General features: G+C 50.3%; 1 protein-coding gene across 3 annotated transcripts; it reads right to left on the bottom strand.

The window, feature by feature from the left end:
• Positions 1 to 819: 819 nt before the first annotated feature.
• On the bottom strand, positions 820 to 21,550 carry NEMF (nuclear export mediator factor). 3 transcript variants are annotated; one of them, XM_051772099.1, is made up of 33 exons: positions 21,047 to 21,550; positions 19,202 to 19,270; positions 18,783 to 18,885; positions 17,853 to 17,978; positions 17,625 to 17,773; positions 17,354 to 17,421; positions 14,774 to 14,860; positions 13,937 to 14,013; positions 13,410 to 13,480; positions 13,243 to 13,318; positions 11,929 to 11,991; positions 11,722 to 11,799; positions 11,087 to 11,295; positions 10,437 to 10,622; positions 10,060 to 10,123; positions 9,494 to 9,582; positions 8,735 to 8,838; positions 8,308 to 8,370; positions 8,073 to 8,185; positions 7,641 to 7,698; positions 7,223 to 7,281; positions 6,618 to 6,738; positions 5,847 to 6,183; positions 5,214 to 5,256; positions 5,079 to 5,128; positions 4,405 to 4,552; positions 4,010 to 4,087; positions 3,742 to 3,933; positions 3,088 to 3,120; positions 2,248 to 2,354; positions 2,127 to 2,170; positions 1,952 to 2,031; positions 820 to 1,333 (listed from the first exon to the last, which is right to left on the bottom strand). In XM_051772099.1, the coding sequence occupies exons 1-33, from the start codon at positions 21,169 to 21,171 to the stop codon at positions 1,256 to 1,258; spliced, it is 3,348 nt and encodes a 1,115-aa protein (XP_051628059.1). In that variant the 5' UTR covers positions 21,172 to 21,550; the 3' UTR covers positions 820 to 1,255. The 3 variants fall into 3 exon arrangements, with proteins under 3 accessions (XP_051628059.1, XP_051628058.1, XP_051628060.1); XM_051772098.1 differs by having other exon boundaries at positions 821 to 1,333; positions 5,847 to 6,186; XM_051772100.1 differs by lacking the exon at positions 21,047 to 21,550 and adding an exon at positions 20,364 to 20,555 and having other exon boundaries at positions 822 to 1,333; positions 5,847 to 6,186.
• Between the last annotated feature and the right edge of the window lie 2,555 nt (positions 21,551 to 24,105).

Genomic DNA, 24,105 nt, shown 5'->3' with positions numbered 1-24,105 from the left:
GCAGCACAGACTTAACAGGATGGAATCCTTTTCAGTCTCTGAAGGGGGGAAATGTAGCCTGAAACCTCTATTATATAGCTTACTAATACAGAAATGATGCCTTTGTAGCAGTTTTCTAAGATGCTTTGTGAAGAGTTTCAACAGACAGGAATTTCTAATGAGATAAGAAGGCTCCTCTCCCTGTAAAAATGCCCTGAGAAAGAGATACAACAACCTGCAAAGCCAGTCAAAGGAGCCTGAAGCCATTCCAGAAGGCTGGTGTTGTCCCAAAGGCCCAAGGCCAGGAAAGGGACAAGAGGAGGATGAGGAAGATAGAGGTGTTTTTTGGACCCAGGAGGGGTGTCAGAGGCATGGTGAGGACGGTGCTGTGGGAGGGATGGTTTGGGAAGTGGGTGTAACAGGTGAAGTCACGTTAGATGTTATAGTATAAAACTACAGCACCTCTGTAACTTGGTGTGCTACTGTGGAAAGGATTCCTACACACCCAGAGTGCTGGAAATAAAGAATGCTTTTCTTTCTAGTACTCAGAAAGGAGTGTTAGAGGGTTCTTTCTGGAATCAGGGCTGTCTTGGCTGCCCCAGCTCCGAGGGGACACGGGGGACAAGAACGGGGCATGCTGTCATGGGGAAGGGGGGAATCATGTTTTAAGCTGCCTTCAAATAAAACAATTAAAAACTTGGACTTCTAGAACAATCCCTGTGCTGTAATTCCTGATGGATCCCATGGGGTTTATCCTGACTCCCAGCCCCTGCTCCTCCTCCCCTCCCCAGGGTAAGTTCTGCACAGCGGGGCTGGGAGCAGACGGTGGGATCTGGGCCTGCACCTTCCCTCTCTCCAGAGCCAAGGGAATGTCTGGGGGGAAATAAAATTCTGCCTTCCCAAAGGAAGCATTTTGCACTGAAACTGCCCTCCTGGAAACTCCAGCCCCTGCCAGAGGCCTGGGGCAGGAAGGAGCTGAACACCACGGAGTTCTGCTGCCCCAGATCCCGGCACCTTTGCCCAGGGGTGAGGAACGAGAGAACCAACGGCTTGGGAGGACATTCCTGACCAAATGCCAGCAATTTACTTCCATGTTTGTATGCTATTGGTATCAGAGTCCATCTAAACCACGCTGCAGGACCTGGCCCTTGCTGCCCTGCCCTGTGGAAGCAATTCAGTCCCAGTAACACCAGTTGTGGGTCTGTGTCCGTCTGTCCCAGCTCCAGGTGCTGGTCCTGACTGCACCAGTTTGGGGGTGAGAACCCCCAGCATGGAATCACTTCTTCTTCCTGTTCAGGAGATGAGGTGCAGACACTTTCACCTTACCAGGAATATTCCTTGACAAATCGGTGTCCTAGAAAACAGTGAAGAGGAGAAATGGGACATGGCAGAAAAGCATTTACAGGCACCTTCCTGAGCCCTGAGCACAGGGATGACACGTTTCCCACAGTGAGGGGCACAGGACACACCTCCAACCTGAACTCCCAGGGCAAGCACCTGCCCCTGCCACAGGAATTCCCCCCCTCCCAAAACTAGAGGATTTCTTGGAAGATGCTGCTTTTGCCAGATAAGTTATTTTAGATCAGGAGTGACACAAAACAGAAACCCAAGGCCCAGTGATACCACTGAGGCTCAATTTCTAAAGGCTCTTCCCAGCCTAAGCAGCACAGGGTGCCCAGAGAAGCTGTGGATTTCCACCCCTGGAGGTGTCCAAGGCCAGACTGGATGAGGTTTGGAGCAACCTGGTCTAGTGGAAGGTGTCCCTGCCCATGGCAGGGGGTGGAACTGGATGGGCTTTAACATTCCTTCCAACCCAAACCATCCCAGGACTCTCTGACCTTCCCCAACAGTGGTAAAAAAACCCCAAAACAACCAACAGCACACTCAGTTTTGCAGCATTTCCCCCCAAAGTGGACATTTTGCTGCTGCTGTTACATTTGCACAAGAGAAATTCTGCAGAAGAAGGAGTCACCTTCACGCTGCGGAACAGGTCTTTCTCTCTTGCACTGGCTTCTTTGGACTGCATAAAATTGTGCAAGGCGATCTTGGCAGCTGTAAAAACACAGGGAAGAGTGAAACAGCTTGGAAAACCACACTGGCTTCACCAGGCAGAGCAGGGAAAAGGATTCAGGGCTTTCAGACCTTACCTTTGCCCTTCTTTTGGGTGCCCGGAGTGAGCTTGACTTTATACCTGCCCAAAGAAAAGGTTTCTCTGAGTAAAACACAGGCTGTCACCAAACCCTACCCCAAAAAAGTGCTGCCACTCACTTGTAGTTGGTCATGGCTGTGTAGGGAGCACAGATGGGGACAGCAAAGAGCAGGATGTCCTCAGGATGGGGCTGCCCAGTCAGGGAGTCCAGCAGGGCCTCACCGTCCTGAGGGGCAAAGAGCTTCACTGGGACCAGGCTGTGCCCTCCAGCCCCTCCCTGCTGAGCTTACTGGGGACTGAAGAGTCCCTCCCATGGCAGGCATTGGAACCAGGTGGTCTTTGAGGCCCCTCCCAAACCAAACCAAACCATTCTGTGATTCCATGACTGAGTGATCACAGGATCACTCACTTCACTTGCATCAAACCACCAAGCCACAATTCATGACTGACCCTCTTTGATTACTGAAATCACATCATTGGATGGATCTTAGTTTTGGGACCCCCAAATGTTGTTACATCTTCACGGGGTCACCATCAGCTCCCCCCCTGACAGACACCATTATCCTCCTTCATGAAAGAATTTAAAGGAATTCACTTATTCCCAGTCTTGGGCAACACCCACAACCTGTCATTACAGAAAAGTTGGAAGCAATTTTATAGGTAAAGAAACTTCTAAACTAAAGAACCACCTGCCCTGCACACTGTGTCATCCTCCAGCCCAGAGCCACCTCTCCTGGGGGTACCAGCACCTCCAGAGGCAAAAACAAGGGACAAACAGCCATGGAGCCAGCTCTGGTTTAATGGAGGCTGTGGAGATGAGCAGGGCAGGAAGAAAAGGAGGTTACTTTTAAAAAATACAATTAAGCTGGGTTCAAACAGCCCAGGGGGGGCTCCTGGAGGGTTCCCATGGGAATACAGCCCTGGCCTCCACACTTATGGAGCTGCAGACAAACATTTACCTCCACTCCCGGCTGATCCTGGTCCTGCTCCTCCTGCACACAAACAAAGGACAGTCAGAGCTGGAGGGAGCACACAGCTGCTCCTCCCTCCCCTGCCCCCGGGGACAATCAATGCTTTATCAGCAGTACCCAGAAAGCCACATTCTCCCTGCCAGCAGAGCTGGACTCCTTGCAAAGCAAAGGTAAGACCATTTTGACGTGGGTGGGGGGTGGAGTGTTTCTCCGGTTTGCCTGGCACACGCCAGGCTGGGAGGGAGAGATGAGCCCAGAGATACCAACTCCCCCCAGCAGAGCTGGGAGCTCAGGTACAGCTCAGCTGAGTGGGAGGTGTTGACTGCCCTGGATCCTGGGACTCCTCCGAGCCCCAGTTGTGGCTGTGCAGGGAACAGGACGTGCACAGGGATTGCTGCAGGGCTTTGGGAAACCAACGGGCTCCCTGAGCTGTGCCATTTGGCACAGAGCTCTCCAGAGTTCCCAAAACCCACAAGGAGCAGCTCAGCTCCTTCACGATGCCAGGAGAGCCAGAGCAAGGGACAGACATATGGACAGGTGAGGAGAGGCGAGTGCTCCTCACCTTCTTACCCTGCTCTTCACCTTCCCCTCCTGCTCCTCACCTTCCCCTCAAAATCCTCACCCTGCCATCCTGCTCCTCACCTTCTCATCCTGCTCCTCCAGGGCTGGGTCCTGTGCCTCGTGGAGCAGGATTCCTGCTGGGAGGGTGTCCTTGCCCCCTCCTGCTCCACGACGCGGGGCTTTGGGTTTCTGCTGTGGCTTCTTTGCTGCCTCTTCTTTTGTCTTCCCCTTCTTCCCTTTTTTCCCTTTGTCCTCCTTGTTGGAGCCTGCAGACTGTGGGCACGCAGGTGGTCAGAGCTGCTGAAGGAGCTCCTACAGCCCCAGGGAAGGCAGGACCCCCCTCCCTCACCCCCAGCAGCTTCATGATGAGCTCCCGGTCCTCCTCGTCCTGGTCCCTGTACTTCTCCTTCATCTTCTTCATTTTGCTCTGCAGAAGGAAACACCAACAGCTTCACAAACGGTGACTTTGGCAGAGTTTTGCATCCACAAACACCTGGGTGCTGATCCCACATGCACCCCCCTTCCCAGTACCCCAAACCTTTCAGTGCAGTTCGTCAGTAACCAAGAGACTGGTTCCAGTGAGCTCCGTGCTCACAGACCAGCAAAATCACCCCAAGCCCACTTAAAGCACCACCATGAGCCTAAGACCACGAGGCAGCCATGGATGTCTGGGAAATCTGGGATTTCTGTTCACACTTCACATGCCAACAGCTCAACCCGGGGGAGCCCCTGATCCCTGCCCACCTTCTGGCCCCGCTTGATGGGCTGAGGGGCTGGAACACCCTTGCTGCTGTTGGGAGCAGGGGGAGGCTGTGTCTCCGTCTCCTTCTGCTTCTCCTCAGGCAGCTCCGAGTTCTCAGAGTTGTTCTGCTGCTTCTTTTTCTTCATTTCTCTAAGGAAAACAATCAGGACACACTGCCCCTGGTTGTGACAAGAGAGGCTGCTGCTCTCCTGGCAGCATTCCCACCCTGATCCCTTGCCATGGAGCTCCGGAGGAACCTGAGGCACGATCTGTGGAAACAACCCCTCCTCAGGAAAACCTCTCCAGCCCACGAGTACACAAGGAACTGTTCACAACCAGCATTCCCAAAGGACAGGAGTAGGAGCCCACACTGGAACTGCAGGATGGACAATGGGTATGGATCTATGGATCAGCCCAGACTGGGAGGTGCAAGACATGCCCTGTGCCTAGGTCCTGGGGAGGGAATGGGGAGGAGGCGTTTGCCCAGAGAAGCTGTGGTTGCCCCTGGATCCCTGGAAGTGTCCAAGGCCAGGCTGGATGGGGCTTGGAGCAGCCTGGGCTAGTGGAAGGTGTCCCTGCCCATGGCAGGGGGTGGAACTGGATAAGCTTTAAAGTCCCTTCCAACACAAACCCTTCTGGGATTCTGTGATTCCATGAAACACGAAGTGGCTCTCACCTCCTCTCCTTGGCAGAGAGGTGCCTTCGCCCCTGGGCCTTGCTGTCACTCTGGGAAGTGAAAGGCAGTTAGAGCACACCCTGCCCAGCAGCAGCTCCCACTGCTCTGTGCCAAACACTGGAGTTGGGACCTTACCAAGCTGGGCTCTTCCTCTCTGGGAAGGTTTTTCTGCAGGGATCTGTGGGCAGATGGAAATGGAGCATCAACACACGTGGAGCAGCTCAGCCACAGACACAACAACCACGGTCCAGACACTTCCAGCTTTCCAATTCTTGAAAATCCCAGCTTTGGTGAATGGGAAAGGCGGGAATACTGGGATTTAGTTTCCAAAACAAGTCTTAGATCTCTGCCAGCTCCTCTTACACACACGAGCAACAATGTCTGGGCACCAAAGGAACCCCTGATGTGCAGCTTCCCAAGCACACGGCCCCCTCAGCAGTGGTGTTCCCTGCAGAGCTGTCCATTCCCACCCACTCCATCCCATCTCCTTGCCCCCCCTAAGGAATGTCTCTTCCAGGGACGACAGGGAGCTGAGCTCATCTCACAGCCCCATGCAGAGCAGGAGCTCTGCACCAGCCTGGCAGAGCAGAAATAGCTCAGGGCTCAGTTTCTCAGCTCTGAGCAGCCCTGCAATGAAAATGGGGCAGGATTCCCACAGCACTGCCTTGCTGACCATGGAAAGTAGGCATGGCAACTCATCCCAGTCCCTGTCCTGGTAGTGTTTTAGGAGACCCTCAGGGGTGCCCCCATTGCTGCTGCTTCACTCACCTCTGAGACTGGAGGTGTGACAGGTCGATTGTCGTGTCTGGGTAATTCACCTCCTCCTCCTTCCCTCCTCCCTTTGGCTCCGGAGGTTCCACTTCATCTTCGGATTCTCCATCCTCCTCCTCCTCCTCAGAGTCCCCCTCTGGAGCAGGAGGTGTGTTTCCTCCTCCCTGCTCCAGGTCAGCAACGCCCTCATCACGGTTACTCTCAGGAGGGGCTTCCACATCCTCTGGAGCTGCTTCCACATCCTCTGGAGCTTCCACATCCTCTGGAGCTGCCTCCACGTTCTCTGGAGCTTCCTCACACTCGGCTTTTTCCTCTTCACTGCTGCTGTCTCCTCCTTCTGGGGCACAGAGGGCAGGACAACACAGTCAGAAACACCAGACTGATCCATCACAGAATCACAGAATTATGGAATCCCAGAATCCCAGGATGGTTTGGGTTGGAAGGGACCTTAAAGACCAGCTCATTCCAACCCCTGCCATGGACCAGGACACCTTCCACTAGACCAGGTTGCTCCAAGCCCTGTCCAACCTGGCCTTGGACACTTCCAGGGATCCAGGGGCAGCCACAGCTTCTCTGGGTAACCTGTGCCAGGGCCTCCCCACCCTCCCAGCCAGGAATTCCTTCCCAATATCCCACCTAACCCTGCCCTCTGGCAGCTTGAAACCATCCCCCCTTGTCCTGTCAGTGATCCAGAATCCCACAGGGATCCCACAGGCCCCAGACAGCCCTGTCTGCCAGCAGCACACGCAGCACCCAGTCCCACTGTACCTAACAGCTCCACTTCTTCAGCCACCAGCTCACTGGCACTGCTGGACACCGTTTCCAGATCCTCATCCTGGACTTTGATCTTCCTCTCTTCCCGGTGTCTCCAGACACAGCTTTCATCCACCTAAAACCAGAGGCACCTTTGTGTCAGGACCAGCCTCAGTTCACTGGTCTGTTCACAGAACACCTCATTTGGCTTTTCCTTTCCTTTTTAACACTTTTTGCCATCAAAAGGCAAGAAAACTAGTCTAGCACATTTAAACTCAAGCGTGACAACCTCAAAAGTCAGGGTAACACACACAGCTGCACATCCACCTTCCCTGAACATCCACACTCTCCAGATTCCCTGAACATCCCATGCTCCAGCTGGGATAACAACCTGTCAGAGGCAGGAATGCTCAAGTCTGTTTTGCATGCAGACAGTGCACAGTGGGGAAAGATGGAAATGAAAGTAGAGTCATTATCAGCTAGAAGCGTTTTATGGGATTTGTCCCAGTGGGAAAAGAAGTAATTGGGAATATACTGATAAGCAAGACTCAGAAAATAAGCCTCCTACAGCTCAAAGCAAATTAAAAAAGCCAGGAGGAGCTGCACAGGAAAAGCTGTACCTTAAACAAGAAGCTGAAGCCCATCATCAGATAGGAAGGTGGAAGGAAATTCTTTTTCCCTGAAAAACAAAGGCAGAGTCTCATGAGGAGGTTTAACAGCCATGTTACAGGATGTACTTCCAAAATTCATTTTTATTAGAGGCTTTAGGCTACCAAAAAATTACACTGGGGCTTATTTTATCTCTCAGATGAGAACAGGAGAACTCAAAAGCAGCTGAGCCAATGAACTTCTGCCCAGGATTTGGCTAGAAATGCTGCTGCAACTGCCTGATAGTCGGTCTAAACCATTCCCCAACGGATTTTGGGGGAGAAGAGCAGGATCTGTTGGCTGTTCAGAGGGAGGGGGTGGCTGCCACTGCAGGACAGCCCAGCACCTTCAGAGAAAATGCCAAATTCCCACTGTTCCCTTGTGTCTCACCTCGGATCATGAAGCTCCCAGTAGTGAGATATTCTCCTGTGGGTGCAGTTTTAGAAACCTAAAAAAAAATCATGATATCCTATAAAAAATACATGTGACAGAAGGGCAGCATCATGTAATGACAACACCACCAAAGTAACTCCTGGGAACAGCTCTCTGGACTCCGTATCCCTCTTTTGCAGTGAATTTTCCTAAGGGATGTTTCATTCTAATCACACACTTACCAGCACTGTATTTTAGAAGTCCTGGGTGAGCAACTGGGTTATTCAGGAAATAAAAACACCAAAACATCAGAGCAATCTCTACACTCCTACACCTGAGTTACACCAAATTTGACCACATCCATCAGCTCCCAGTCTCAGTCAGAGACGCTTTGTCTGCAGTCAAAACCCTTTCCCTCAGATGTTCTGCCTGGAAAGGTCATGTCCTTACCTGGTTGTGGGAGACCCACCAGGCACTGGTGACCACCCTGGCGTCCCAGGCTGCACTGTAGCACAGGGCCATCGTTCCAGCCTCTGTCAGGGTCCGGGGTGGGATGGGCTCCCCTGCAAGGGAACACACAGCACACCATGACACAGGCACAGCAGATTAAACCCTAAACCTTCCATATGTGCCCTAATCCAGCGTGTGAGCTTTCCAGGATCCCACAGCAGCCCCAGCCAGGTACCTGAGGGGTTCTTGATGACGCAGCTCGTGGCTCCGTGGAGATCCGCGTGCACGTAGATGTCCCCTGGAAGAGAGGGGACTCCAATCAGCCACACACAGATCCCTGAGCCAAGGGGAAGTTTCCAGCTGGAAACAGCTGCTTTGGCTCCAAGCAGCAGGATGGGAAGAGGACATAAAAGCCTTTTAGTCCATCAGCTGTCCCAGGGAGAATCAGCTCCTTTGCTCCTGAGTGGGCCCATCCAACCCACTCGTGCCCACGGTGCCAGAGGGACTCCCATCACCAAAGTGATCCAAGACTTTGATCCATCCCCTTTGATCCAAGACCCAACTTAAGGACAAAGCAGACAGACCTTCCCATGTCAGTCCTGGACATCTACAAAACTGGAAAACAAGAGGCAAACCCCCCCCCTCCACTTCACTGGACTCACCTGGTTTAAGGTACCGCTTCACAATCAGCTCGTTCTGCTGCTGATCCCTCCCAGCAATAACCAGGTAATTCTCAGAGCTAATGAACCACAGGAACTTCTCAAACCTGCCAAACCACAGCAAGTCCACTGTGTGAGAAACTCCTGGAACTCATAGGACACTGCACAGGTGGGTTTTTGTAACAAACTGAGAATAACCATCTCAGCATCTACAATCTATGACACTGCAAATAGTTGCACGTCCATCCGTATGCCTGGGGCATAAAAACAAGGCATGGGACAAATACAGCACCACTGCCAATGATATTTTGAGATGAAACAAGAAGTACAATCACCACAAAGTCCTCCTACTTATTTTTATTTTAATGGTTCAGTTATTAGATGATTAAAAGCTTTGAGGTTTGGTTTCATTTGTTTGGGTTTTTTTTAAATTACAGAATCACAGAATGGTTTGGGTTGGAAGGGACCTTAAAAACCACCTTGTTCCAACCCCCTGCCATGGGCAGGGACACCTTCCACTAGACCAGGTTGCTCCAAGCCTCATCCACTTGGCCTTGAACATTTGCAGGGATGGGGCAGCCACAGCTTCTCTTGGCTACTATGCCTGAAAATCATTCTGGGATTCTATGATTTTAAGAAGCAGCTGCAAGGAGACTCAACACCAAGTGTAGTGCTTAGAAATCCTAATTAGCTCCACTTCTAAGCCAGTGGAAACTCAGCCTGACACAGGACATGAGAGAAGGACAATGGAGCTGTACTTGCCAATAGACCTTCCTGGCTTTCTGGATGGTGGTGACTGTCTGAACTTCCCTCAGTGTCTGCTTTGTCTTCTTCTCAGCTGATTTAAATGCCTGTATGGACAAAAAGCAGGATCACAATCCAGAAGGAATCACAAAATTGCTGGCTGAACAGTGGGAAATGGCTCTGAACTTTATCAGTGCAGGTTCCACACTCTGCTGTGCATCTCCTGCATGCACATGTGGGACAGCTGCCCTTGAACTTCCACCCTGGATAGCTGCTCCCTGAAATTATCAGCTCTTTGATTGTAAGGATTTGCACTGATTTTCCACTCCTGCCTCCCTAAATCCTGGTCTCTCAATATCCCCACCTGCTTTGAGCACTCCCAATGCTGCTGGTGGAAAGAGAGGATACATCAGGGATCTGCAATCCTCTGCTGAGCTTAAAATGTCAAGAATAAAACAGCCTTGCTTGGTTGTTTTTCCCTTTCATGTCTCATTATGGCTACTTAGACCAGACCAGGACTTCCCAGTTACCAATGACAGGGATTTTGCTTTTAAATATCTTCTAAAAACCAAGAACAAAAATACCTTTTCTGCAGCTTCCACTGTCTTCTGAGTTTTCTTGGCTGCGTGTCTTTTGTGATCGTAGTACCTGTGAAACACAAGTGTGTTTGTCCCTGAAATCCCAGAACATTCACTCATTTTTAGGATGTGCTTATCCCCTGCATTTTGTTCCATGTGTCACTGTGCATGATTGGACTCAAAATTAAACTAATGTGACAGGTAGAGACTTTGCACCAGTGGGTCTGGTCCAAGAAAATGCAGCTCCCAGAGCTCAAGACAAGCTGCTCATTTCAATTTTTAACAAGATATCCCAAAGCCCTCCCTCCTCCAATATTATCACCAACAACTGCAAACACAGGGAAATTTCTATCACCAAAGCACACATTTACTGAAAATCTTACTTTTTGGCATTGGCATAGGCAGACAAACTGAGATCAACATCAACCAACGAGGGTTTGTTCTTCTGAGGTTTCTTCAGCTGTTTGTTTTTATTCTTTTTCTTTTTTCCCTTTGGTTCTTCTGTTTCTTCTTTCTCTACGTCAGCATCTTCCTCCTCCTCTTCCTCTTCAGATAACACATATGGGTTCCTAAAACACATAACTATGATTAATCTTATGATTAAGAAAACTAGTTATTTTTTAATTCTTATGGCAAAGTACTCTTAATTTTATTCTCTCATGAAGCCTGCAAATGGCCTAAGGAGCTCTTAAAGCCTTTTCACTGTGCAGGCACAGGGAGGCCCTGGGATGCCTCACATGCCAGCCTGTTTATGTCCTGGTGTCAGCCAAATTTGGGGGGAAAAAAATAAAACAAAAGCAGAAACAAAGAGCCAGTTTTTTCCAATCCAAGGAACCGACTCAAAACAAGCTTGTTCCATGCAATGACATTTCTGTGAGGTAACTAAAAACTCATAAATTAACTTTGCACCTTCCAGCTTTTTCAGACCGAAAGTTCTTGCTATAAAAAAGAAATGTTGGTGGGTTTTTTTCCTCTCTAACATCCTGATACAAAGTCAGATGAGGTTTTTACAGACACTGGTCAGTGTAGTCACCTCAGCAGCATGGTGATGTGATTTGTCTGAAGCTTTAACTCTTTGATTGCACTGGCCACGGGGTCTCCCTGGGCCTGAGCTTCCTTAACGATGGCCCCGATCTCGGTCCAGTCGATCTGGTTGGCCAAGGCACTCCGGACCACCTGGATGGCTCTGTCCACCACGGCCAGGTTCATCTCTATGAGCTCCCCTTTCAGCTTATCAGCTTCCTTAGGGAAAGGAAAAGGTTATATCCATTGGAGCCAAACACACACTCAGCAACAGCTGAACAAAAAATCACAGAAAAGAGCCCTGAGAACATCGAGCCCGACGTTTGACCCAACAGCACCTGCTCTACCAGACCACGGCACCCAGTGCCACATCCAGTCTCTCCTTAAACACCTGATGAAATCCAAGGATTAAGTGATTGCATGGGATAATGGCCAACTTGATGCCTGCAAGCAGAGCAATGCAGAGATATCTCTGGAAGTGTCCAAGGCCAGGGTGGATGGAGCTCGGAGCTGGCCTAGTGGAAGGTGTCCCTGCCCACGGCAGGGGATTGGAATGACATGAACTTTAAGGTCCCTTCCAACCCACACCAGCCTGGGATTTCATGACAACGCATCTTCTCAGCTGAAAATCAAAATCTGTCTCACCTGAGCTTGCTGAAGAGCTTCCAGTCTGTGCTCATGATCCCTACGGACATTTTCGAGTTTCTTCAATGCTTGTTTTTCCTTTCAAAATTAAGATGGAAAAAAAATATATAAAGACAAATGATACCACCCAATCCCTGCAAGAAGCAAGTGAAGCCTCTGAAGCCCCTGGAGCCATCCCAGCTGTCCCAGTCCTGGATGAGGACACACCTGCTGCAAGGCCTTCAGATCAATCTTCTGTCCCTCCAGCTTGGAGTAGAACTCATCAGTTGCCTGCAAGAGAAAAACAGGTTTAAGAATCTCCAGGTGGTCCTGACTTAGACCAGCAACAAGCAGGCAGAGGAGGTTCCCTCAAGAGAAGTGGCTGCAAAGCACTAAAAGAGATAACAGAGGCCAAAACAACGTTCAGGAACTTCCTCCATTGACCTTCCCATGAGTTCAGCAAGACATGGATGTCTCTCACTGCAAACCAGGGGTTATGCACAAGTAAATAAATGGCCAAGTTATGGCTCATTTCTTTGCTAAGAGATGATGAAAAAAAAGCTGTTTTGATACAGACTAAATGGTTGCAACGACAGACTTGTCTGCCCTGAATTCCTGCTGCTTCACTGGGTCAGTTAAAAAACCACAAACACCCAGAAAAAATGCCTAAGAACTGCTCCTGGTGTTCCAGCTGTGCTAAAAAAACAAGATGAGGGAGGTTTTAGGCTGTTTAGGTCATCAGAGGGACTTTTCACAATGGCCTGGAATGACAGGACAAAGGGGGAACAGCTTCACACTGTCACAGGGCAGGGTTTGATGGGATATTGGAAAGAAATTCTTGGCTGTGAGGGCGGGGAGACCCTGGCACAGGTGGTCCAGAGAAGCTGTGGCTGCCCCTGGATCCCTGGAAGTGCTGGACAGGTGTCCCTGTGGAAGGTGTCCCTGCCCATGACAGAGGGTTGGACTGGATGGGATTTAAGGTCCCTTCCAACCCAAACCATTCCACGGTTCCATGATCAGTGCTCTGAAGGAGATGACAGAAATTCAGCCAAGAGGCAGGGCAGGAATGGGAAATGGGAATTCTGAAGATCAAGGTCAGGAATAACAGGCATTTAATGATTTCATGGGTCAAGGACCAGGAAGGACAACGCTCAAGGAAATAATAAATCAGGTGCCTGAAGCTTCCAAAGCAGTAACAGCAAAAGTATAAATGTGATGACTGTGACAACTCTCCAGAGACAACTCAGCATCCAACTCTCCACTAACAAAACATTTGGGATTCTAGGACTGTTAACATCCACCTTCCTCAGGGGTTCCACACACAGCTCCAGGATCTGAGTTCATGAGGACAACAATGCTCAGCAGGAGCCTAAAGGCCCTCTTTGAGTTGGCCTTTTCCCCCTGAAAGTATTTCTCCATAAAATTAATCATCTCTTCCAAGGTCTACATTTCCATTAACAACCCCTGCACTATATTTTAATTACTCTTTTTAGCATCAGCCCATTAAAGCACTTAAGTACAGTATCAGCAAAAGCACTGTACCTTATTGAATGAGTCAAATTCCAAGTAGGGACATTTTGAATGTTGAGAAAACAAGAAAGGATGAAATTCCTCATATCTGTAAAATACACATTTGATATTATCACCTGAAAAACTAATTTCTGTTATGCAGACTAGCAGAAAAAGGAGAAAATACTTCAAATATTTACGTGTAAATATCTTCTGCTGGTTTATCTGGTTCCAGACTTGGCTTTTTCTCCCTTTTCTGGATAATATATCCCTAAAAAAAAATACACAGATATAATTTATATTTGAAAAGGATCTTTAAAGTTTTAGGTGTAACCTCTGATCAGCACAAGACACCAAAGCATTCCAGCAGGGAGACCTTGTGACTCAGTAAATCCCTGACCGGTGGCTCATCCCGACCCCAACTTCTTCTGGAAAAAGAGGTGAACTCCTTACAACCCTCAGGACAATCCTACAGCTTTATCACACAAGTGCACATGTAATGTGCTGAATTTACTAAAGCACAAGTGTAACTCTCACAGGATTTATATCATCTGCTTGTAAATTATTTCATTGCTGCACAGTTTTTATTCCACATCACCCCCTGGAGCCCGAGCTCACAGAATAAAATCCACCCTGGTAACACCAGGAACAAGCAGATCCAGGACAATTCCTGCCTGCCAGTTTAATTCTGCAATTCCAAAATAATTTATAACCCATCCAGACCCACCTTTCCACTGAAGTTGTCAGTTAGTGCCATGTATTCTTCTGCTTTCTCTAGAGCTGAGAGCACTCTCTCAAGATTTTCTAAAGAGAAAAATAAAACAGCAGAAATGGTTTAGTCCTGATGCTTCACCCCAATTACTGTTCATCTTAAAAAGGAGTTTCAGCACACATTTTACATCTGGGAAATTTTTAATAAAAAAATCTATTTGAGTGCTTTTAAGGCACAATTATTCAAGTTTCAGGGGGGGGAAAAAAAGACCACACAAAGGCCAGCACTTTATAAAAGCAAATCTGCAGAGGCAAAGCATAAACCAGAAGCTGTGAGAGCTTATTTGTTGCAAAGTTGATTTACTGCAGCCCCCATAATGCTACAGGAAGTAAAAAATCCTTTGGATAAATGGCAAAAATAAAGCACACAAGAAAAACAAGGCTGTAGGAAAATCTATTCTGACTTTACCACCCAAATCCACAAGTTCCCAATAAATGTAAAGCTGCTACTTTATCAAATCCCCAGCCTTGGGGGGATTAAATAAAGACTATAAAGACAGACTTTGATGCTGATTCTCCTACATAGGATTCTTGTCTAACATCCTTTTACACAGACTCCACCTCATGAGTGAGGTGGTATCTCCTTATAAAATCATTTATAATGTATAAAACCTGATGTTTTATCTCCAATACACTCACAATGCAAGAGTTTTAATGTAAACAAGGTTTATAATAAAAAATATAAAAAACAAATAGTCAGAACTACAGGTTTAAGGACTACTCACCTCTTTGGGGAAAAAATACTACACAGACATAAAAATCACCAGCTTTTAAAATATTATTTCCTACATACCTTTATTTTCCAGGTGTTGATCTATTTTGACAGAGCCAGAAAATCCAGCTTCTATAAGGCAATGCTCGATGAGAGTGGCCCCATAAGCTGTTAAAGAAAATATTGAAGGATCATCTATAGTAAACATTCCCAATGAAATTTGTATTTAAATTTAATTTTAAGAAGTGTTTCAACAATCTAAGGCTGTGAAACTGCCTGCAAACAAGCTGCAGGCTATTTAAAGCTGCTGGTTTGGAGGTTCAGAACTTATTAAACAGCGGTCCAGAAAAATCCAAGGATGGTTGCCAGGACTAAACATCAGGAAAAGAGAAATTGTTACAAGCAAGAAGCTATCTGAAGTTGTGTCCCTTGTGGAAAATGGGAGACCAAATTCTAAAACACAGAAACAAAATGAATCTTTGGAAAATCTGGAAGAAAAAAAAAAAAACAAACACGACAGGATGAATAATAAAACCTTTTCCAGAGATATCATAAGCAGGAAGTCTGGTAGGGCCAGTAGGTTCAGAAAGCAACCAAGGGGCAAAAGGAAAACAAGAGCATGAAAATTAAATTTATGTCTGGAGTTTCATCCACAGTGCAGGGCACTGGGAAGCTCTGGTTGGAATGTTTCTCTGCAGGCAGGGAAATCGGCCTCAAATCCAGTCACTGGGAGAGGTGATGGATCCAACAAGCAAAACGAGCAGCAACTCAGAGGGGAGTTTAAGAGAACTCAAGGATGGAGATGCCAAACTCCTCTCCTGCCTCAGCAGCAGTGGCACAAGAAGGTTCATGCACTGAGAATTTTAAAAATGGAACAGAAAACCACCAACTCTTGTCGGGCTCCAGACTAAAACCAGCAGGGAGCTTTGCACTGGACAGAGAAGAACCAGCACATTTGGATTTTCCATCATAATCCAACCAGACAGCTTCAAGGCCCAAAGATAAGGGAGGTCACACAGATAAATAAGGTCTGCTTAGGCTTCTAGAAAGCACTTAGGAAAGCTCACCCCAAAGCTCTGGGAGAAAACAAGCTGCCACTGGATTACAGGATAGCTCCTGCCTGGATTGGGATGTGGTGAAAGACAGGGAACAGGGAGGAGGTGTGAACTGCCAGGATGCATCCTGGAGGGAGGGAGGGAGGGAGGAAGGCTGACCTCCATAGGTACTCAAATGGCCTGGGAAGGGGGACAAAGGGCAAAGCCTGGTGATGGAACACAACTCATCCAAGCCCCAACAGCCAGCTGGGAAGAACTGGAGGAGATGGAGCAACAACGAGAGCTTGGATAAAAAACTAACACATGAACTCACTGCAAAACAATAGAAAATAAAACAATATAAAATAATCTCCATGTGGAAAGACCATCCCACTTATATGTATGATCATTTCTATCTGGGAGCAAGACCCAGCAACAGCTGGCCCTGCAGAAACACAGGATCCAACGTCAGTGAACACAAGAGTCAAGCTGTGTGTGGGGAATTGGGAAAGGAACAGTAAACAGAACATGGGAATTCATGCCACAGCATAAAGCCATGGAGCATTTCCCATGTGAATGTTATAAACACTCTTACCATGTTTCACAACAGGCAGAGGCAGAAAAGGCACAGAGAAGAGCAACAAGGATCATCACAGGCTTGGAACACCAAACTATGAAATATGAAGGTGCCTCCTGCTCAGTCTCTAAAATTTCAAAGTGCTGGGATTGAGACTCTCCTGGGAAAAACTGGCAGGGCCAGAGAGCAGCACTGGCCTGAGGTTAAGCCCAGGGAATGGGATGTGAGAAACTGCTGGACACAAGTAGTGCCAAAAATCAGAGAAGGGCAGGAGGGGTGGCTGGATTTCATGGGTGGACAAGGAGGAGGGGGGTGGGAAACAGCCAAACTCCCATGGTAACTGAAGGGAAAAATTGTGGAGATTTTAGAGAGTGGAGCAGCTGTGCCTGGATAATCAGATCAGTGACACCATGTGAGGCCAAGGTTTCCTAAGTGACAGGATCAGTAACACTTAGGTCTGTAAATTAGCTCTAACAGAGGTACTGCCAGGTCCTCATCACTGCAGGATCATGGCCAGACTCATCTCTCTGCAGACAGCTTGGAGTCAATAAATCTACTCTGTTTCCCAAGGCTTAGGAGTTTTGTTGTTTTTCAAACATATATAAAAGCAGATTGCCATGAAAAACATCAAAAAAAACAAAGGACTGCTTGAGCTGGAGAGGGACTTTGGACAAGGGCCTGGAGTACCAGGACACAGGGAATGGCTTCTCACTGCCAGAGGGCAGGGATAGATGGAATATTGGGAAGGAATTCCCAGCTGTGAGGGTGGGGAGGCCCTGGCACAGGTTGCCCAGAGAAGCTGTGGCTGCCCCTGGATCCCTGGAAGTGTCCAAGGCCAGGCTGGATGGGGCTTGGAGCAACCTGGGCTAGTGGAAGGTGTCCCTGCCCAAGGCAGGGGGTGGGACTGGATGATCTTTAAGGTCCTTTCCAACCCAAACCATTCTGGGATTCTGTGAATCCATGGTAAGTTATTCACATTTTCAGCATGATCTGAACATAATGGGTATTGACTGAGCCCATTCCATTTCCTAATAAAGCCCAATTACTTACGAAGGAGTGGGTTAAGAACCCTCTTCAGTTGTTCCCCTTTGGGTGCATTTGATATTATCTCAGTTAACCTGTGAAAGAAAACGGAGAGCTGCAATTCCAAAGAATCATGTGCTTTAAACCCACCCTGTGTTACTTAGAAGCCACAAAACATTTTAAGTCTTAAGACAAGAAATTAAAAACCCTCTTAACCCACAAAAAAACACCTGAAGCTTTTCACGGCTCCAAGGAACTGGGGTTTATCCCAGCAAATACACCATGGAAAAGCAATTACCTGTCCAAGGTTGGCAGGGGCACAGCAGCTTTTGCACTGTCCACGGGGTACCGTTCCCGCACGGCAAACCTGACGTCGTCCGCCTCGTCCGTGCGGAACCTCAGGATGTTCAGGATGATGTACTCGTGGTCCGTGAGGACAACGTTCCCCTGGGGGCACAGGGACCATCAGCACAGCCACACTGGGTCCCTGCTCCAGAGAGGGACACCCCTGGAGCTCTGCACTCACCCTGTCGTACAGCTCCACGATCAGGTGATAAGCGGCTTCGTCGCTTCCGAACTGGAAGTCCACGATCCTGTCGATCCCCAGCTGGGTCACACTGACCAGTCTCCTGGTCTTCAAGTGCTTCCGGCACTGCCAGGGATGGGAAGAAGGTCTGTGAGGTGCTGCAAACACCTGGAAATGCCCTCCTGTGACACCAACCTCTTCTTATTCAATTAAAACATCCTAACGGTAAAAATATCTGTTCTTAGCAAGGTACCTTGATGCTTATAAATAATGTAATTGTTCCCAATTTTAACACTAAGACATCTTTTCCATTAAAACCGACTCCTTGGTTAGCCCAAGGGAGCAGGCAGTGAAAATTCAAAGGGTTTATTTTACAAGGAGAACTGGGATTATCCCTGCATCCATGTGGAAAGCCGTGGAAAGCCACCCCAGAGAGTCTTTGCTGAGTCACTTCCATGGGGTGGTGCCCAGAGGATAAGTAGGTCCATGTGAGCCAGTGCCCAGGTGTATCCCTGTGGATCTACCTGCAGGAACCCAGCCCAGGAGCCTGGAGCAAGAGCTGAACCCCCAAAGTCCAGCAGACTGAACAGCAGGAATCTATAACACAGGGTGCTGCTTAAAAATTCAGACAATCCAACTGGAACGACAAAGAATTTGCTGGAGTAAAATTCCAAAAGGTCTGAGTGGCCCAGAAAACATCCAGATTAGTACTAATTTTGTATAAATTTAAGTATTCACTGTTTTAGGCACTTAATAACAACAACATGATCCCAAGTCCATGTTTGCTCTTCCCTTGTCTTCAGTCACCCACCAGGTCAGGATTCACTGGGCAAATCCTTCCACTATTTTCCTGTCTCCAAGGACAGAACGTGAACATTCCTTCCTGACATCCAGCCACGTCACTAAATCAGGAAGTGCAGGTGAGTTTACCTTCATTGCAAAGCTGGATGGCATCATGTTTTTGGGCCACTCAAACTCCGTCAGGTGGATGCGAATCCCAGATTCCAGCAGCAGAGTGGCCTTGCAGTCCGGCCTGGGGACACAACAAAGCAGCTGGACCCCAAAATCCTTGTGGATCCCTCCCAGATGAGGATATTCTACCATTCCAAGGCACATGAGCAGCCACCTCTCACCACCCACCAGTCGGCAGAGTGTTTTTCTGCAGCATTTCACACTCCATACACTATTTGCCAGTGATCTTTTTGGAGTAAAAATCACTGCATTTTATCAAAAAACCAGCAGAATTTCACTGAAAACTAGTCAGAAAAGCCACATGAATTACTGCATTTTATACATACAGTAACAGCATTTTAAAAGAACTTTTAAACAAAGAAATTCCAAGTCCTTACTTTTGCAGGCGAATAAGATACGTCTTGTTATCCACATCATAAACGTTGTTCACCCTCATTCCCAGCAAGCTGCCAAAGGGAAAACACAGAATCCTTTGAGGAATCTGATACACGAGTGGCTGAAAAATTCCCGGGGGTAATTAAAATACAAAGAAGGGCAAGTTATGATAAATTATGAGGCAGTCACCAAAGAGGGAGCAAAGGGTGATTAATGGAATGAGCTGGAAGCAAAAATCCACGGAGAAATGGCTGTTAAGAGACAGCAATCAAGAGATGGAGAAAATTAGGAGATGAAGGAACTGCTATTAATGGATGAAGTACAAAAAATTGAACAAGTCACTTTGTTCAGAGTGGGGCTGGATGTGCAGACTGTCCTGGACACCAGAAATGTGTCAGAGCTCCACAGGGATGTGAGGAGCAGCAGATTCCCAGCTGGCTGGGAATCGTTCAGCCTGGAAAAGAGAAAGCTCCAGAGAGGCCTTAGAGCCCCTTCCAGTGCCTAAAGGGGCTCCAGGAGAGCTGGAGAGGGACTTGGGAGAAGGGATGGAGGGACAGGACACAGGGAATGGCTTTCTGCTGCCAAAGGGCAGGGATAGATGGGATATTGGGAAGGAATTCTCCCCTGTGAGGGTGGTGAGGCCCTGGCACAGGTTGCCCAGGGAAGCTGTGGCTGTCCCTGGATTCCTGGAAGAGTCCAAGGCCAGGCTGGATGGGGCTTGGAGCAACCTGGGCTAGTGGGAGGTGTCCCTGCCCACGGCAGGGGGTGGAATGGGATGGCAGAGCAGGTGAGGGGGGGTGTAAGCTCAGGCAGGGCAGGGCTGGGGAGCACAGCGGGGTCAGGCAGAGCTGTGCAGGCAGCACACGATGGGGGGGCTCAGCCCCCAGGGAGCAGCACCGGGGGCAGGGACAGAAACAAGAGTAGGACCAGAACCAGGAGCAGGAGCAGGACCCGGGACCAGAGCCAGGACCAGGAGCAGGACCCGGGACCAGAGCCAGGACCAGAAGCAGCGGAAGGACCAGGACCAGGACCGGAACCAGGAGCAGGAGCAGGGCCCGGACCCGGGACCAGTGCCAGAAGCAGCACCAGAGCCAGAACCAGTGCCAGGACCAGAATCAGTGCCGGGACCCCCCGGGCCGGGCCCCGCTCGGGGGGTGGCGGTACCTCTGCCGCAGCTCGGCGAGCACCGCGCGGATGTCGACGGTGCTGAAGCGGGACTTCATGGCGCCGCCGCCCGCCGAGACCCGCCGAGACCCGCCGAGACCCCGATCCCGCAGAGATCCCGGTTCCCGATCCCGCAGAGATCCCGGTTCCCGATCCCGCACACAGTTCCCGGCCCTCAGCGCTCCCGGGGCCGCCCCGCGCCTGCGCCGGGCACGCGCGCTACGGGTCGCGCCCGGTGCCAATTCCCGTCGCTCCGCGGCCGCGGGCGGGCAGGGCGGTTACCGCGCGCGCCCGGCAGGAGGCGCTGAGTGCGCGGGGCGTGAGGGGGGAACGGCGGGCCCGGGCGGGATAAAGGGATCCACGGTGTGGGATGAAAGGGTCCCGTGTGATAAAAGGATCCACGGTGTGGGATGAAAGGGTCCCCCGTGTGATAAAAGGGTCCACAGTGTGTGATAAAAGGATCCACCGTGTGTGACTAAAGGGTCCCGGGGGCGGCAAAAGGCTCCGCGTGTGACAGAAGGATCCCCCCTGTGTGAGAAAAGGGGTCCCGGGTGCCACTGAAGGATCCCTCGAGTGCGGGGGGAAGCCACAAAGGGATCTCTGCGTGTTTCCCAGGAAAAGGGATCCCACGGGTGTCCGTGTCGGGACAGCAAAAGGATCCCGAGTGTGTGGGTGCGTGTTGCCCAGGCAAAAGGATCCCACGTGTGTCCGTGTCGGGCGGCAAAAGGGCAGGATCTGGGCTTGGAGATTCGCGGCGTGCTGTTAATTTTTCGTCGAGCGCCGTGTCTGCGGTGCCGCTCGGGCCCATGAGGAGGCGCTGTTTGTGTGGGGTAAAATGGGGTCCGTGCGGGGTCGGGTGGGGTGTTGGGGATGGCTGTGGGGCAAAAGGGAGCCCGCGTGTCTCTGTGTTGCCCAGGCTACGCTGCAGGGCCTGTTCACAGGCGCGATCCCGCTACTGACCGCCACGGGAGCTTTGACCTGCTCCGTCTCCGACCTGGGCCGGTTCACCCCTCCTTAGTCAACCTGGTGTCCCGCAGCTCCCCGCGGGTCACCATATTGATGGCGGCCTTAGCTTGGACGCCCGCTCGGCACAGCGCCCTGCAGCCCAGAACTCCTGGGCTCAAGCGATCCGTCGGGCTCAGCCTCCCCGGTAGCTGGGACTACAGGCGCGCGCCACCGCGCCCGGCGAAGGAGCCGCCGGCACAGCAGCCATACAGCGCTCACGGCCCGCACGGCACCGCCCCCGACCCGCCCCCGGCCCTCCTACTTTCCTCGTTCCTCCTCCTCCTTCCCATCCTCGTTCTCCTCCTTCCCTCCCTTCTCCCTGACCTTCACCTTCCATCCCTTTCTCCTTCATTCCCTTCCCATTCCCCTTTTCCTCCTCCTTCCCTCTTTCCCTTCTCCCTTCCCCCCTCCCTCTTTCCCTTTTCCCTTTCCCCCTTCCCTCTTTTCCTTCTCCCTTTCCCTCCTCCCTCTTTCCCTTTTCCTTTTCCCCCTTCCCTCTTCTCCTTCTCCCTTCCCCCTTCCCTTTCCTTCTTTCCCTTCTCCCTTTCCTCCTCCTTTTTTCCCCTTTCCCCCTCCCCTTTCCCCCTTCTCTTTTCCCCTTTTCCTTTCCCCTTTTCCATTCTCATTCCCCCCTTCCTATTCACCTTTTTCCCCTTCCCCTTCCCTTCCTTCCCTCTTTCCCTTCTCCCTTCCCTTTTCCCCTTTTCCTTTCCTTTTTCTCCTTCCACCTTTTCCCTTTCTCCTTCTCCTTTCCCCTTTCCCTTTCCTGTTTTCCTTCCTGCTTCCCTCTCCCACCTTTCTCCTTCTCCTTCCCCCTTCCTCTTTCCCTTTTTCTCTACCCCTTCTCCTTCTTCCCCTCCCTCCTCCTTCCCCTTTTTCCTTTTCCTTTCCCCTTCCCCTCCTTACCCTTTCTCCTTCCCTCTTCTCTTTCCCCTTCCCCTCCTTCCCCCTTCTTCCCTTTACCCCTTGCCCTTCTCCCTCCCCTCCTATTTTTCCTTTCCCTCCTTCCCTTCCCACCCTCAGCACACATTCCCTTTTCCCAGCTGAGGAGGCAGCCAGGCCAAGGAAAGAGACCCTCCCCCCCATCCTCAGCACAAACACCGATTTCTCATTTCTTACACAATTTGGGGGTTGTTCCCAAAGCCTCACAGTGGGATCAGGGGCATCTCTCCAATGAAGGAATCTCTTCAGAAGACTGTTTCTGGGCCCTCTCCCTCCCCTTTTATAAAGATCTAATTTTTTGGTTCCCTCTCTTCCCCTGCAGACCCCCTGTGAGATGTGATCCCTGCTCCTCTCTCCAGGATGGGATTCTCCACTCTCCTGGCTGGGATTCCTCACTGTCCCAGCTGAAATTCCTCACTGTGTCCTTGCTGCTTGAGCCTCAGCATTAACAGATCCCCATACCTTGCTGACCCATTCCCTATGGAAAAGGAATCTGCATTTCTTTTCCATTCCCAGGCTGTGCTACAGGAAATATTCACCTACACCATCCCACTGCGGATCAACACTTGAATTTTGACCTGCTCCACTTCAACCTGGGCCAGTTCCCCCTTCCTTAGGCAACCTGGTGGCCCCCAGTTCCCTCAGGATCACCACATCCACGCCAAACTTCACACAGACACCCGCTCGGCACAGCTCGTTGCAGCCCAAAATCCCTGGAATCAAGCCGTGCTTTAACATCAGCCCGACCAGCACTCAGATTACAGGCACAAACCACCATATCCAGCTATTTTCCAGGTTTCTGCGTATTCCTCGGCATCCATCCTGTGCAGACTCTGCCCGGCCACACAGTGGCAGTGGACAACTGACGGAATGTCCTTGGGCTGCCGGTAGTTTATGTTTGAAAACGGGTGGATGGATAGACAGGAAACATTTCTGAGCAGGTTTAAGCTCCTGAGAAAACCCAAATTTCTCATTTTAAGCCAGAAGAGGCACACCCTGATGCTTTATTTTCATTTTAAGCCAAGTGAGGCACATCATGGAGCTGTATCTCCAGGATAGCTCTGCACGAGAGCAGCTAAGGGATGTCGCACTCCCTGCTTCGAAACACTCCCCGGAGAGCAAAGCTTCCTGATTTGCCAGTGTTTTCCTAAGAGTGTAAAGCTCAGAGCCGAGGACACAAATGAGCTGTGACAGTAAATACCCCGCGGAGCACTCTAATGACACGCCCAGGAGCTGGAATGCCATCTCAGCCTGGAGCGGGCTGCCTAAGCCGGGTGTTTGGGAGATGGGAACTGAGCCGGGAACACGAACTGGGAAATCCTGCTGCCTGGCATTTCCCAGTTTAATAGTTCCATCTGCCGGGATCCTGCAAGTCTGCCGTGTTTCGGAATCACACGACCCACCACAAAAACACGAGCGCACCCAGGCGAGCGGGGCTGGGGCAGCACCTTCGGGTCGAACGTCCCCGGGGAACGTAGGATGCTTCTGCCTTTCTTGACCTTTCTGTGGCTGCTCCCTGGCACAGAGAGCTGCCAAAAGAGGCTGGATCCCGGGCAGAAAGATGTCAAAAGAGGTTGGATCCCGGGGACAAAGGTGCCAAAAGAGGCTGGGTCCCGCTCTGTCACCCGGGCTGTGCTGCAGGGCCTGTTCACAGGCGCGATCCCGCTACTGACCGCCACGGGAGCTTTGACCTGCTCCGTCTCCGACCTGGGCCGGTTCACCCCTCCTTAGGCGACCTGGTGGCCCCCGGCTCCCCCGGGGCCACCATATCGATGCCGGCCTTAGCCTGGACGCC

This window comes from Manacus candei, unplaced genomic scaffold, assembly GCF_025592945.1.
Source record: "Manacus candei isolate 608988 ecotype Guabito, Panama unplaced genomic scaffold, ASM2559294v1 h1tg000150l, whole genome shotgun sequence".
In the NCBI taxonomy this organism is placed as follows: domain Eukaryota; kingdom Metazoa; phylum Chordata; class Aves; order Passeriformes; family Pipridae; genus Manacus; species Manacus candei.
This window is presented reverse-complemented; position numbering and strand designations above follow the sequence as displayed.